At 41.8% G+C, this 15,381-nt stretch overlaps 1 protein-coding gene across 2 annotated transcripts in view; it reads right to left on the bottom strand.

The window, feature by feature from the left end:
- Nucleotides 1–14,524, bottom strand: part of THEMIS (thymocyte selection associated) — a 77,109-nt gene extending 62,585 nt beyond the window's left edge. For both annotated transcript variants that reach the window (XM_065679112.1, XM_065679113.1), the window contains exon 1: nucleotides 14,415–14,524. In XM_065679112.1, the coding sequence (XP_065535184.1) occupies nucleotides 14,415–14,505 (91 nt within the window). In that variant the 5' untranslated portion in view covers nucleotides 14,506–14,524. The remainder of the gene's footprint in view (nucleotides 1–14,414) is intronic.
- Between the last annotated feature and the right edge of the window lie 857 nt (nucleotides 14,525–15,381).

Below are 15,381 nucleotides of genomic sequence, written 5' to 3'. Positions count from 1 at the left end.
CAGATCTATGTGTCCACTGATCTTAGGTGCATATGAGGAGAACAAGGTCTAAAGAACATGTATTTCCAAGTTACTAGACAAAAATGGAATGAAGTAGAGCATAGAATTACTCGGGTCATCAGGAGCTGCCTCCTGAAATCACCAGGCAGTGGAGCTTGCACAGGAAAGGTGCCTCTGCATGGCATAGGGCATAGCATATCCCATAGGAAATAGACTACAGCGGAAGACAAAAAAATCATATATGCTAAAGGTCTCCAGGATGAGCCTAGGAGACAGCAAAGTGCAACTACCATTTGAGCTTTCTGTAGGAACAGAAAACCTAAAGAAAGTACAAGAAATTGGAAGACTGGCCAATTGACAGTGGTAATCCCTGCCTCATGCTGAAAAAAAGTCTACTGATACTGACCTGGCAGCAAAAAAATTCCTTTTTTGTCTGTGATGCTCAGAAGTTTGAGGTCAGCAACGAGGCAATTCAATCAGGCATTTCAGAGCTTCCTCACAAAACCTGGAATTGGAGTTTGCCTGCCAAAAGCAACCCTCCCTTCTCTGCCCTGACAAAAGCAACCTTCCCCTTCTCCATTGTAGCTGTGGTCAATCTCTGCTGTTTCAGAAGTACGTAAGAATAAAGCAAAACCAAACCAAAGACAAGTTATGCAGAAGAAGGAAAATTCTTCCTGGTCATTGCAGGAGATTAGAAGAAGCTTTGAAGCATGGGATTAATTAATTTTATAGAAAGACAGTACAGCAAACACATGGTATTCCATTTGTAGATAAAACTGCATTGAACACAGAACATCAGAAATGCTGATTTTAATGCTAGCTTCTGTTCCTCTGATTCTGTGCAGTTCTTTCTAAGAACTTACCAAGCTCTGTATTTAAGTGATGTGAAAGTACTCTTTCTAGAATCCCATCTCAGAATTTCATTTCCCTGTGGTAAGAAACCTTATTCTCATTTTCGCTCCCAATGCCTTGGTAACTGTATTCATTTGCTCTGCTACTAATGTTGTTTTGCTACTTTAAATACTTTTTTTTCTCATTTCCATTTCTCCCTTCTCCAAAGGGTTTCAAGGTTATTTTTGCCCTTCTCTGGTCTCATTTTTGACAAAAATCTAGAAGAAACAAATTCTCTTTATCTCCTCCGGGACGATTTTCCTTCCCATAAGCCCCCAGTAGCCCCTTTCTTGCATTTTGTTCAACTTAAGTTTCTGGGTTTGGCTTCCCCCCACCCCATTTTAACCTAGGTAACCAGAATGATCTCAGGCAATGAGAGGTATTTAACACCTGACCTCTGACTATATAGTAGCAATCAATAACTGAGATAGCCTGGACTGACATATTGCCATTGCCTGCAGAACTCACTTCCTACAGAAAGCACCATTCCTTACTCCACAGCTCTCCTTGTAGTTGCTGGGGAGAAAAAACAAAGCTTCCCCCCCACCCCAGGTGTCATATCAGAAATGCAACTATTAGGTGAGTGATTTTCCTAATGATCATTCAAGATCAGTTCCAGTCACAACCACAGCCTGGGCTAATCAGCATCTCTTACTGAGTCTGGGATATATCTACTAACTCTGTTGCTGCACTTGCAGGTGACAAGCGTTTGGCTACCACCTCGACCTCATGGGACGTCACTGCAAGCGCAGGCTGAGCACACGTTGCTCTGGTTCTAGCCTAAATCCAAAGCCTCAAAATAAGAAGTTTGTATCAGGACAGAAGGATGAACAGAAGTAACACTGAGCAACTGGCTCAAGGTGCTCTGCTGTGAAGGCATGGCCAGGCAAACCTGTCTGTTGCTTGTGCAATGCTTTCAGAGTTGAGATGAACACTTGGAAATCCCCAGCTACTACCCTGAAGAAGACACATACCGATGTAGGTATTTAACCCTGTGTAGAAGGAATATCAGCCAAAAAAAAAACTCCAAACCCCAAAAAACATCAAAATATTGCGTGGCAGTTGCTTTCAGCAGGCTGCATGTGACAACACTGCCTGGTTTCTCTTGTTGAGAACACTACATAGGATCATGACTACTGAGTTTAGGCTCCAAACTCCCCCAGCAGGCTACTGACTCGATGATTAGCACAAAGGGATTCTGGATTATAGTGCCAGACAAATATATCAACTACAGCCAGGTGAAGAACCATGCTGTTAATGCATACTTTCAGCCAATCTGGTACCAAGAAGACCAAGAGAGCTGCTGCCCTTTAACTAAAAAAGAACAATCAGGTTTTCTTATTGTAAAGGTAGTGCATAGTTGTTTACTCTCCCTTGAGTCTCTCTGTAATTCAGCATTAAGTCAGATGTCTCCACTGGATATTGCTACAGCTCCCCTCAGTAGGCTGGCTGTTGCTCTAATAAGCACATGAGGAATTATCGTAGTTCTCATTCCTTTAGCTGAACTCCACAGGACATTTTATGACAGTCAGAAAAGTGTATGTGCAATACTTATTTCATATTACAGGGAGAGAGAAAGACTGAGCAGCCGTGAAGAGGGTAATATTCTTTTTGTGCTGAACCACCTCACTCCTCACATCAGACACAGTAGAGATCACAAGCAGCTATGATATTAGATATAGGGAATCCTAGGGGACGCAGCATGATGAGCTCTGCATTACAGAAACATGGAAAGATGAGAAAATAATTCCAATATTCTCACCTCTGAATAAATATTTGTGAAAACCTACTCAAAATGGGAGCTCATGGCTTCCAGAGTTGTTGGGGTTTTTCTTCAGTGCATATTTAGATCCAACTTCTCCAAAATAACTCCCTTGAAAATAGACCCTTAGAACTCATTTAACATATAAAAGTAACTGCACTGACTAATCATGGCCTCCAGGCACATTTGCCTGCGCTTCTGCTAGACAGCCTTTGCAGGCATTCCCCAGGATGCAGCAGGGCCCTGCTGCACATCCACATGCAGACTCCATAGGAGCATAGGCACTGTGCTACCCAGGTTCCACGGCCTTGCTGGCTGTGGTTGATTTCCAAATAACATGGTAGCTGGAGTAGACCAACCCAAGCAACGGCCCCAAGGGGAAGAATGGAGGAGTTATGAGGCTGAATTTCTCAAAAAATGATTGTGTGATTAAAGAATATTAAAGTACTACTGCTGTCTATATCTGCAGCAGAGTGGTGCCACCAAGAAATAAAGAGGGGAGTCAGAGGAGGGCCCTTTTTCTGATTATGGCTGGTTCTGAAAGACTTAATACTTTTACCACATTTACTTTTCCTCAGGCACAATAGCTTAATAACCAATCGTACGGCAGAGGTTGAGGAGTCCTGCCCTCCATCGCAAAATAAAAGCATAAACAGAGCTTGTGAAAAAGTGAAACTCATCAGTTAGTGATGGTCCCAGTCTGAACATCTAATCTGGCAGTATTATGAGAAGAGACTAGCTCTGCCAAACACTAAAAAATAGATGATTGGATGACACAAAAATTAGCCTTTGACAAAGCAATCAAAATATGCAAACCATGAGAAATACATATAACAACCTATGCAGCGTAAACAGTGGCCTAGCACTGTAGAGATGGCAGAGAATCTAAAATGCTACAAGAAAATAGAATTTCCACTCATAAAAGAGAGAAAGTACCTGAGGCAGACAAGCATATGGAGTGCAAGCTGGAGTCTACAAAAAGCATTACATGGAGCTGCAGGCTCTGTTTGCGACATCAAGGGCCAAGATAATACATTCAGAAAAAAAGATGGATTATAAATGCCACACTGCAAGCCACAGAAGAGTGCACACAGAATAGACAGACAGGGCTGTCATAGCACCTTAACTCTCAGGGTCTTTCAGCAGAACAAAACGTAACATTGTGGAAAACAATGCAGATGTGGAAAACAAGCGGATGTGGAAAACAAGCGGATCATTAATCTAAAAGCACCAGTTTGAGGGAAAAGTGAGATGAAAATTAAAACTTAAAAAAACCCCAAACATTTTATGGCTTTAAATAAATTAATTAAAACCCCCAAAATTAAGTGAGTTGGTTGTCTTACCATCAAAGAAATAAACTATCACATGGGTACATAATCTACTGGCAAAGACAATGCTCTGTAGTAATACCAGGGAAAGGGAACCCATTCTTGAATTAAAAAGGAAGAAATAAAAGACATACTTTTTTTTTACATCATCGAGAAGGGAAAGGGTATTAAGCATTTAGGAAGGCCATTTTAGATCTTGTAGAAGCAAGGAAAGCTTTCAGCAGAGTAGAGGTGGAGAGTGCCCAAGAATCCCAGGACTCATGGTCACAGGACTGTACCTTTCATAGCATAAGAAAAGTTGGATAAATTGCTTATGTAACCACTGAGTAACAGAGGTATCCCACCATATTTTCCATCCAATTAAGGAAATCAGACACCAACCTTCAATAGCTTATCAGTAGTAAAACATATAGAGCATATAGACAGACAAATGTGTGCACATGTATGTAGAAATCTATCTAGATGACCATATTCATGGGAACTTGTGGGTCTTTAATTACTCCTCATTTATCAGCTTCATTTAAAATAGACCAAGAGGTTGAAAGATCATGAGGGTGAGATGCTGGGAGGAAATGGTTTACAGACCGAGACTGATTTCAGAAGCCTCATTTTTAATGATACCAGGTTAAAAAAAATAAAAAAAAAATAAAATGAAACTCTGCCATCCATGCAAGAATAGATTCGTTTTTGGGGGTCCAATTGCACATACAGTATTGATTGTAATTATATATTTGTCTGCAACCAGATTGCCTTAGCCCTGATTTTAGCCTTTCCTTGGCGGTTTGCCTGGAATAGTACAATGAAGATTACATTCAGACAAGAAAAATGTTACCTGTGTGATTTGTCATCTAGGCATTTGCAGCAAATATTTGTGCTGATAAAAGGGAGGGACGGAAACTGCATGGTTTTCAAAAGGGACAATAAAAATTCTTTTTCCTTTAAAAGCCATGATAATTAGTCTTAAAACACTGTGGAAATACCCGCTGTGTGACAACGTGACCCTGAAAGATTTTACTTCAGCTGTGTGATGTGGACACACATGAACATTATAGTTAAAAATAAAATTTAAATGGACCCTTGCAGTACCTTAATCTGTTGTTGCCCAACAATAACTGTGTTTGTCTCACTCAAGCCACAAAGAAAGTCTAAGATGCTGAAAATGTAAATCAAGTAATCTTTTTGATTTGAGAAACATGTATGCAACATAATGAAAAAAACCCACATTTTAGCAGAACCCAGAATAAAGCAGCCTATTTACACTGATCAAACAATGCTCCTGAAGGCTGCAATTAAAGAGCTTCTTGTCTTTGAAACTACCTTTTTTGGATTGTTACTTCGTTCAATAAAAACCACATTTATATCCTTTCATAAGCTCATTTCTAGTCTGACGATCCATATTAGCAACTGCTGTGATCACATCAAAGCAATCATAACAATTGGTTCAGTATCTTTCCCTCCAACTTTCCTAAAATGCTAAGCAGCTACAGCACCATCTTCCCTAACATGAGCCCTTTATTTATTTCTCATTATAGGTACAAAAAGAGTTTTATAAAAACAACAATATAAAATACAAATACAGTGAATGCCTAAGATGGAGAATGACATTCTTCATGTCAGGACACATGAGACCACTGAGAGAAATATTTTATAATACAAGGTAGAACAGCAAATATCTCAGTAATACGTTCCTTTTCCTTCCCAGCAGCTTAGAGCTGAATTTGGTGACTGCCCTCGGAGTGAACGCTTCACAGATGCTGATAGGAAGTATGGCTCAAAATCAGTCCCATGACTGAACAGCAACAATACATCGCTCCTATGCTCCCTTTTGCTGCATGCTCCTTCACAGTTTAGCAAGAAGAGCTAGGGACAGCAATGTGAACAAGACAAAAGGCTTGACTAAGGTGGCACAGAGGATCATTCAGCAGGATTGGAGCTCAAGCCCAGGCTGGCTGACTCCCAGTCTAACCGTCTGTCTGCTACAGGGTGCTGCTAAGCACTTCCAAATATCATCCGTTCTTTTTTTCGTATTTTTTGAACCAAGACCAAGCTTTTTTCCTAACAAAACAAATGTCTTCGGAGTCCAAGCACTAGGCATTGACGCCTCAGCCTATGAGTTTGAATCCTTGAAGGAAAACATTACCCCTTTCATCTCTCAGAAACACCCACTGAATTCATTGCAGCTGGCAAGCTGATCAGTCTCTGAAAGAAGATCCAAAGAACTGGGAACCTGGCTGCTTTGCAGGGAGATGAAAGATCTCCTGAAAGAGTAGAATTTTGCCCCAATGTCCTTTTCCCAGTGCTCCTTTCTCCACTATTATGTTGTCATCAGTTGCCCATATGGGTGCTGCCTCCCCATATCAGAGGTGACTCTGTTTCGGGGGCTGGTGAAATGGTTCTCCTTTCACATAAAGACATGATCCCTTGGTGCAGCCATTCAGCCAGAATAACAATATCCTGCTTTCCCCTACGACAGAGCTCAGCTGAAATCCCAGTTCTATTCAGGCTGCTGCAGGCTCCAAAAGTAACATGAAGGACATAATGTATCTATAATTAGTGTCAATAAAAAAGATATCATTCTTTATGGGCATTATTTGAGGGGTTAGCCAGTTGTTCAATTTATGCTCTTTGGCAAGAAGAGAGATCTACTTTAAAGTTGCGGGGAGGAGAATTTTGCTTAATAACTTTAATCATATTACACTCTGATTAAGCAGTAGTGAAATGTAACCTATTTCTGATGGTGAGAAGTGTCTTTTTTTTTTTTTTCCCAGTCAAATACCTCCTGAACACCGCAGATGCTAATCAGCATGCTGGAATTCCCCCACTAAACTCAAATAAACTAACAACTTGTGGGAAAGATATGAAGAGGCTAAAAATCATATGCTCAATAGCAGGCAAAGAGGAAAGCATGACCCAGCTTCTCTTTCCAACCCCAGGCTGTGAGAGTGGCTGCAAATAGTATAAAGCACTTGTATGGCTTTTATCCATCCCTTCCTTCCTACACCTGGAAGGTGCACCCACCGAGAGCAAGTGAGCCCAGCTCTCCTGTGCCCACAGGGTGTTCCAGGAGCCCAGGGCTAGCAGTGGTCACAAAGGCAGCGTGAATTTCTGTAGAGATCCTTTATCAAGTGACAGAGCAACTTACTAGGCTTTGTAATGGCTCTTCTCTCTTTAATATGTCTCAATCAACAAAAATCTGCAGGTTTGGTCAGTCTGGGACACAAATCCTTCAAGCAGTTCAGCTGCTGAATTGCCATGAAGGTAAATTCCCTTCAAAAGGCTCCGTGGAAAGAAGGCATCTTATCTTGATCATACCTAATTAGGCTGCAGAAGGTCTGATTTTTGCCAGCACAAAACCATCAAAAACCCAAAAGCTCTAAAATTTATCTTTTCCCATACAAAGTCAAACTTTAAATGCTAAGCGCTTTAAGCCATTTCAATCATACTGGAAATTTTCAAAAAATTACTTATGCAGTTTCTGATTTATTCCTTTCCTAATAGGTTTATGGCTATTTATTTTTTTTTAATACTTTCTTCTGATTCTCATCTATCCAGAGGGCTCATGCTCTGCATGTGGCAACAGAGCTTTTTGCATGCAGCAGCCACTATAATGAAAAGAGCAAGCGAAACCACAGCTCCAAATGCAACATCTTTGACCTTCTGTTTGTGTTTAGACATGAGTCAGAATTACTGCTGCAGTGAAGAGAATGCCAAAAGCTGCTTTTGAACAGTATCAGTCACTGGTTTAGCTGTTTATGATTTATTTAGTTTTATTCATTTTCTTTGCAGTGTTAATTACTTTCACTTTAGGTATGTTTACTGAAGTGTACGTTTAACTGGAAATCTGTGCTTTGATCGACTAGGTCTAAGAAGGCTGCCTAAATTAAATTGCAGATCGGGACAGTGCTGAGCATGTCACAGGTGAAGTGCAGGACTGGAAAGATGTTTAAGCATCTTTCCCTATTGAGATCACAGCATGCTGCCCCTTGTGCCATTACTGTGTGTCCAATGGAGCTAACCAGAAACTGTGAAACTGTACTAATGCCATGTCCCCTTATGAATAGATCACCAGGAGCTGGAGAAAAAAAAAATTACTCCACAAAAGCCCTGTAACTTAGAAACAGTGCATGGTCATGGACTTGTGTATGATGTTTATCCCTGGATCCTCCCTCCTTGGTTATTTGCTATGGTTTGTCCCATTACCTTCCCAGAACCTGAGTTTGTAAGAATTGTCTTGGCATTTTTATAGGATGATAGATTCATGTGTAGGCAAACAGGGCTCCTCCTTTTGCAGTCCTCTTCCTCACATCCCTGGAGGCCCAAATGCAACAACAGCCAGGGAGCCCTCTCTGCTGCAGGAAACCAGCACATTGAGGGCAGCTTCAGTAAGCCAAGGCAGGGGGTTGACCCTTGCATCAAGACAAGCCAAGCAATTTGGGTATTCTTCCCACCTCCTATGAGATCCACAGAGAGGCCCAAAGGTGAATGTAATAGAAAGAAAATCCTCACAAGAAGATCCTTGAAGCAGTTTTGCCCTCAGCACCAGCTACCCAGGGTCAGATTTTTCTGTTTCTGGATGACTCATCCCATTGAGGGCAGCAGCATGAATAAAATGAGCAATATTTGACCCATAAAAGTCAGGGTTTGTTCTCATATTGCATTCACTGAAGGGCACTTTCCTTCTTGTTCAGAATAAAGCATAGTTTTGAAGCAGCCTGAACAAGAGCAGGAGAATTTCAGTGGTATATATTAATAAAGAAAATTTACCAACATTCTCCAACTACTGACCAAAAAAGAGAATCCAAACTATCTGTACCGTAGGCTGTACCTAGGGCTCTTGCTCCTAACTGCTCAAGCAAGAGGAAGGGAAACAACTGTGTTCAAAGGAAAAAACCCTTCAATTTTTACAGTCAGGTTTGGCATCTATCTCTATAAAAAAAAAATGTGACAAATTAGTAAGTGCAAACACACTACCACAGATTTCACCCATTCCATGTGCAATTCTCCCTTTGGCATGCACTCAACTGAGAGTCCACTCAATAAATGCACAGCTCATTTTTATTCATCTTCCACCTCTAAGAAATACAACCCTAATTATCTTCATCAAAGCTGTTCAAAGACGTTCATGCTTCAGCCTCTGTTTAAATTGTCTTGCTGCTTTTTATAAGGAAAAGTGCCTTTATTAATCCTGAAGAGGCAGCTTCTTAGTTACATTCATAAGTATTACAGACTGCATATCCTAGTGCTCATTGACTCATAAGCTTTTCACATCTCTAGGTTGGCTTAAAAACATTAGAAAATCATTCCATCCTATGAGATGATTTTCTGTTAGTGTTGAGAGTGATGTATTGTCTACATTAGGACTTGGGACAGCTGAGACTTGATATACAAGGGTTCTTCTATTTGGTTTGCCTAGCTGCAGTTACGGGGTTAACAGGATTTTTGTAAGTGGCTCCAGCACTCTGCCCAGCACTCCCCTGAAAAGCTCACAGAACCACATGCTGAAAAGATGCTGTTACTCAGTAACAGAAGCAGAAAGGGTGAAATTGAAACTGTAAAGACAGTGAGCAGGTACGGATACACAACCAGCAAAGGAGAGCCAAGAGAAGCCATGAGCCTAAGCATGTTCATGTTCTTTATGGTTCACCAAAGGGAGTTCTGAAATGGAACTATTCACATTCCCCAAAGAAGGAGCAAATCCCAAGATGTTTTTGTTCGTCATTGCCCCTCATGCAGCTATTGGAGAACACCAAGCAGCTGCCCAGAGCTGGGATCTCCACCTGGCAATACTGAGCATCTTTAACTCCCTTAGCTCTGGAAGGGCATTAACCAGGGATGTATCTGAGATGCTACTGTTGCCTTTTCCCACCACTTTCTCCCTGTGTAGAAAGACCCGGCACTTTTCTGAGCCTCAGGAGAGAGAGCAGAGGGCGGAATACGCTTACAGTATGTTGCTTCACTGCACTCCCGGCCTGCAGAGGTGTAGGCTGCTGGCTTAGAGTTTCCTCAAAGAAAGAGACCAGAGCATAAACTTTCCTGATGTGTTTCACTGGTCTGTCATAAAGAAGACATGTCCTGGCACTGTGATTTTTTACAACACAAGTGTTCCTTTTGAACAGCTGATCTGCAGCGAGGTGCTACCAGCTCTTCCTGTATTCTCACAGGACCCAGTCCATGGTGTCCTAATCCCATTGCTGATGTGCGCATTTAGCTTTAGGGGAATAAAGGCAATGCGTGATTTTTAGTTAGGTGAAGCAAAAATGGGAAGGCTGTGGGTAGGAAACACGGCTAGCAGCAAGAAACACCAACAGAATAGGTGCCTTGAGAAGTTCTACATTTTTCACAATTAAAGTTTGACACTTTTTACTGTCCTGCCACTGGTTAAATTAAGCCTGCAGAATGTTAAATTCAATTACCCATAAAATATTACATCAGTATTAAAACAGACACAATTTTTTCAACACAAAGATGAAAGCCTGTACTTGCATGCTATCTGTAAAAATCAGTGGTCATACAGTACTTAGCTAAGTATAAATATTTACTAAAATGTTCAAAGAAAGATATTCAATCAATCAATTTTCCAATGGAGTTTTAGTAGTTTAATTTTTAATAACATATTTTAATGAGCAGTTAAATTGTCGTGTACTTCAGTCTGCACTGTAGTTTCTTTCTAATAAATGCTGATTACCAAGATACTTGTATCTGGCAAATTTGCTCTCATTTTATAATCAGCCTTTCTATTCCCTCCAGAGATTCAACAGTCCAGTTCCTGTAAAAACAGTATTAAGACTTCAGAGTCCAAAACAACTTCCCTGAAAAGCATCCCTGAGGTTTGCATAACCGCCCTCTCCTTTTACCTGTTTCTGTTTTCTGACGAATGAAAAGCACTTTAGAACAAGTTGGGGCTATTACTAAAACCCCACATTCCTGAGTCTGCATAGTGTCAGACAGTCATAGGTGGTGACTGCAGGCTGGGACTCTGGCTATGAAACTACACACTGCTAGAGGGAAAGGAGAGTAGGAACATGGAAGTACGAATAAGCTCTTCAAACCTTGGCTATCCTGCCTGAAGTAAACTGGGTAAGGCTTCAACCAACCCCAAAGTCCAGGTGTATCATGAAAAATACTGATATGACTGCAGTGGAAACCCTTCCCTCTGATTCAAGCCAGGAATAGAAATGTGAACAGAGCTTCCTCAGAAAGGTGTCTAGGTGGTAGTACTCACTACTAGCAACAAAAGTTCAACTGCCCATAGCTTTTCTAGCTGAAAGTATTCTGAATGGAAACAGGGTCTATAAAGTTCTGTCCATTTGTAGTTTGGGGAGCTACAATTTCATTAACAGCAGCAAGAACTTAATTTTTTATAGGCCAGTAGAGAGAGTAATGGTGGAATGAGTGCACACAGCATGTCTCAACCTACTCTCCCCCAGGGAACTGCAGCAGGCAGGACTGGGTTTGAAAACAAAGGCATAGACTACATTTGGTGTAACAGCATGAAGGCAGAATGGGATCTTTTAGAGCTTTTACCTTGCCCAAAGCAACCAAATTCCCACTCTTTCCCTAGAGCTTGACTTTAATAAAAATACCTCACCACATGGGAAAATATACATCCATCCTAACAAAGAGCACTATGCTTTCCTTATGCTTCCAGAGGTACTGAAAATCTGTTAAGAGTAGTAAGGCTAATTTGCAAGTCTTAGAGGAGTGTGTGCAAAATGTTGCTTCCAAATAGAGTGGATGAAGAGTTTCATTCCCACAGCACACCATTCACCACAGAAGACCAGTGAATGAATTACACTTTGTTGTCTTCTTACTAACTAAATTACTATAGCCGCCTTTGCTTGGCTGCTACAGCCTTGATGCGACAGCTCCAATGGCTTTAGTAGATCATTATTTTCTCCATTAGCCATTTGATGTTCCTGGTTAAGCTGACACTAAGAAACGTTGCACCTTTTTCTGGTGTTGCTGATAGGGGAACATACATAGCATGTACATATATACATAAAAATCCTTGCTATTTTAAATGTTTACACCAGAAAATTAATCATCTCTTGTGACTGACCAGTTTCAAACAATCCCATGTAATGCTTTAAAAATAAATCTTCTCCGTTACTATCTGCATGTTCTGTTGAGAATAGTTAAAGATTCCTATGAAATTCAGCTCCATAAAAACATTAATCTAAGTAGGACTCAGCTAACCAGGCTGACTCTGTAGACATTTGGGAGCTACTATAATCTGCACAAAAGCTCTGATTTGGCCCCTGCAACGGTAGCAATAAACCCATATTGGTTGCGACAGCCCTGCCATTACCCACAATGAGATTGCTGGTGTACTGCATGTGGCAGAAGAAATCAAAAAGATTATTGGAGGGGTGCGGGTATCTGCCTAAGGAAGGACTAAAGAACGGTCACCCTACTAGAAATTCGAAGTGCATAAAGTGGTTCACTCTCCTGTTTAGCAATATAACAGGATTTACTTCAGACTCTCTCTAAAGCACTACTCTTGCTTTAGAAAATGCAACATAAATCAGAATGCAATCACAGAACAGCGTGTTCACCCCTACTGTCAGGCACGGAGGGGAGCAAAATGTTCAGAAGGAAGCCAACATGGATAGAGTGCTTAGGGAGGGAGGGAGGGAGGGACAAGGGGATGGAGGAAGGAAGGAAGAAGAGGAAGGGAGAGTTTGGTCTGAGAATGTCTTTTGTAGCCCTAGATCCTACAAACCTATCAGGTACATCATAGTGCCTCAACTATCTCAAGCTTCCTCTGAAGCCTCTGAAGCAGGGAAGATGATGATAAAGGAACCAAGAAAAGCCTGCTAGCTGACATCTGTGTTTCTAGGTATTCTGGGGATGTGCCAACTGTGGGAGGAAGAAGCTAAATAGACTGTCTGCATTAGCCTAACTTATTGCATAAGCAAGAAACACCTGCATGTATGTTAGTGCTGCATCTAGCCTGCTGGTGGAATCATATATGAGTATAGCTGAGAGAAAGCCACTGGGAGCAGAGAACAGGAAGAAATGGTGCTGCTGAATACTGAAGCAGCATCAGAGAATCACAACGGCTCTCGGATTTAGTGCAAACATGCCTGACTCTAGAGCACACACCACTCCCTCCCAAAGTTGTGCACACTCTTTTATTATATGCAGTCATCAGCTAATAGCCACTTTTTCTCACACATGGGGATACTGATGCAAAATGGTCTGTGGTATATGTCTCCACTGTTTTTCTCTCCTCATGAGGAAGGATTTACATGATAAATGAAAGCACAAGCTGAAATACCCTGGCTCCAAAGATGTACCGGCATGAGCTTTACCATCCACTAACAGCAGGATGCAGACTATAGGAACTCAGAAACCTGATGACAGCTGGGCTACCATAATTTTACCATAGGATTTTGTATATAAGTATATATCTCACAGTATTTTGTGTACACGTATACACACACATATATGTATACATACACATATATATGCAACTTGTATTTATATTACTACTATTTCCTAGGTGTGTGGAAGGTGGCCAACATTGACCACCTCCTCTCTCCTCTTACTATGGTGCAGAATGGGGATTTTTAGATTAATGTAAAGACAGATATTGTGAATCCTGGAGTAGGTATTCTGCTGAAGCGGAAGTCTTCAGCTCATTTCATGAAGCCCTCTCTGTTTTATTTAGCGTGACCCCAAGTTTACCCTTGCAGTGACAGGGGGGTAACTTTCTTTTCCTAGACTAATGCATGATGAGCTTGACATGGTGTTTTTGTTGTCGTTAAACAGCACCTATGCCCTGACTAAGCACCTAGCATTTCCCTCCTGTGCAAGCCTCTTTACCATTCTTCTACTGTGTTTTGTGCACACGCAGAGCCCAGCACTAAATACAAGAAAAGATCTGCATCAGGAAAACCCAGCAAAATACTGCCTCTGTGGTACTCCTGTCTGGCTCGTACCTATTCTTCTGTATTGTTGCACCACTTGAAGTACCTCCAAATGCAGGGTGGAAAACCGTATAGTCCCTCACAGTCACTTTCCAAACTCCCTGTCTCTTTATTCATGTGACAGAGAGCACCTCCTCATGCCAACCCCAGAACAGTAGAGCTAGGTACAATCAATTAACCTTTGTGAGGTGATCTGCATAGGCTGGACTGATGGCTCTGTGTGACTGCAAAGCAAATTCATGACTCATTCCAGGATACAATGAAGACTATCTACAGCTCCTTCCTCACTGCCTGTAAGAAGACCAGATGCACACCCTATCAAAGACATTTCCAAAGCTATTAATTCTTACGCTGCTTCTTCAAAGGGGAAATTGCAGCTGGTGGAAAACTGCTGGGAGACAACTCTGTCAAAATCCTCCCTCTGCCTCCCCTACATCTAGATCCCAAGGGGGACCTGATGTCAGACTTGCAAAGCTCCGTCAGAAAGCACCCGATGCTTACCTTGGAAATAGATGCCCGACTGGATTTGGAGGACCCTGGGAAGAGTTCTGGGGTCCACAGAATGAATGAACTTCTCCAGAGTAGATGCCATGGTCCGTAGCAAGGCAGCATGTGGATTTGGCACATAAAAAACAGTGAAGAGCTTTCGAGGCAGCAACACTTTCAGCCTGGTGCATGCTGCGCCCAGGAGAGCTGTGGGGCTCCGCAGTGGAGGGGAGGAGCAGCACAGAGAGGTACTTCTGCTTCCTTCGCTTCATGGCCATTTCCTCCCATGGCTGCAGCTGGAGTGTGGTGAGGCTGGGGGATCCTAAGCCAGTGCCTCACCATCAGGATGGGGCACCTGTACCCACCAAAGGACTAGGAGAAGTCCTGTGGGAACTTGTTTTGCAGCAGGCAGAGGGTTCTGCCACAAAACTCCATCTCATCAGTGACAGTCACTGACCTTGTGAAAACAAGATACTATCATCAGTCCTGCCTAGGGTGGGGAAACACCATCATGTCTGGGTGGGTTTTGTTTGTTTATGTATTTGGAGCACAGCAAAATAATTTGGTGTTTGTTGTCTTCAAAACCACAAGCAGCCTTTGAACAAAAGAAAGGAAACCATTTTGTTCTAATGCTTTTGCTGTCTTAAACATTGTATTTGGATTTAAGACTCACAAGGAGAATCCAAATTACTTCATCATGTAAATGGACATTAAAACACAAGGTTGTTTTGCAAAAAGGACAAGATTTTTTAATGTCACCAGTGACTTGTGGAGCTTTGAATCTGAGATGCTGCAACTGGAAATGAATTTTAAGAGGCTGCTGCCCAGTACCAAGTGAAAATCAGACTACACTGAGGGCAAATCCCAAGCATCGGTCCCAACCTTGCTCCTCTGAGCCTGATGGAGTGTTGTTATTGCAGTAGCACTCTTCTGAAGGTGAGATCACATAGCAAATAAGCAGCAGACTCAAATCAGGAAAACT

This window comes from Lathamus discolor, chromosome 5 (genome assembly GCF_037157495.1).
Source record: "Lathamus discolor isolate bLatDis1 chromosome 5, bLatDis1.hap1, whole genome shotgun sequence".
Lineage (NCBI taxonomy): Eukaryota > Metazoa > Chordata > Aves > Psittaciformes > Psittacidae > Lathamus > Lathamus discolor.
The sequence above is the reverse complement of the archived record's forward strand: the minus strand, read 5'-3'. Positions and strand labels throughout refer to the sequence as shown.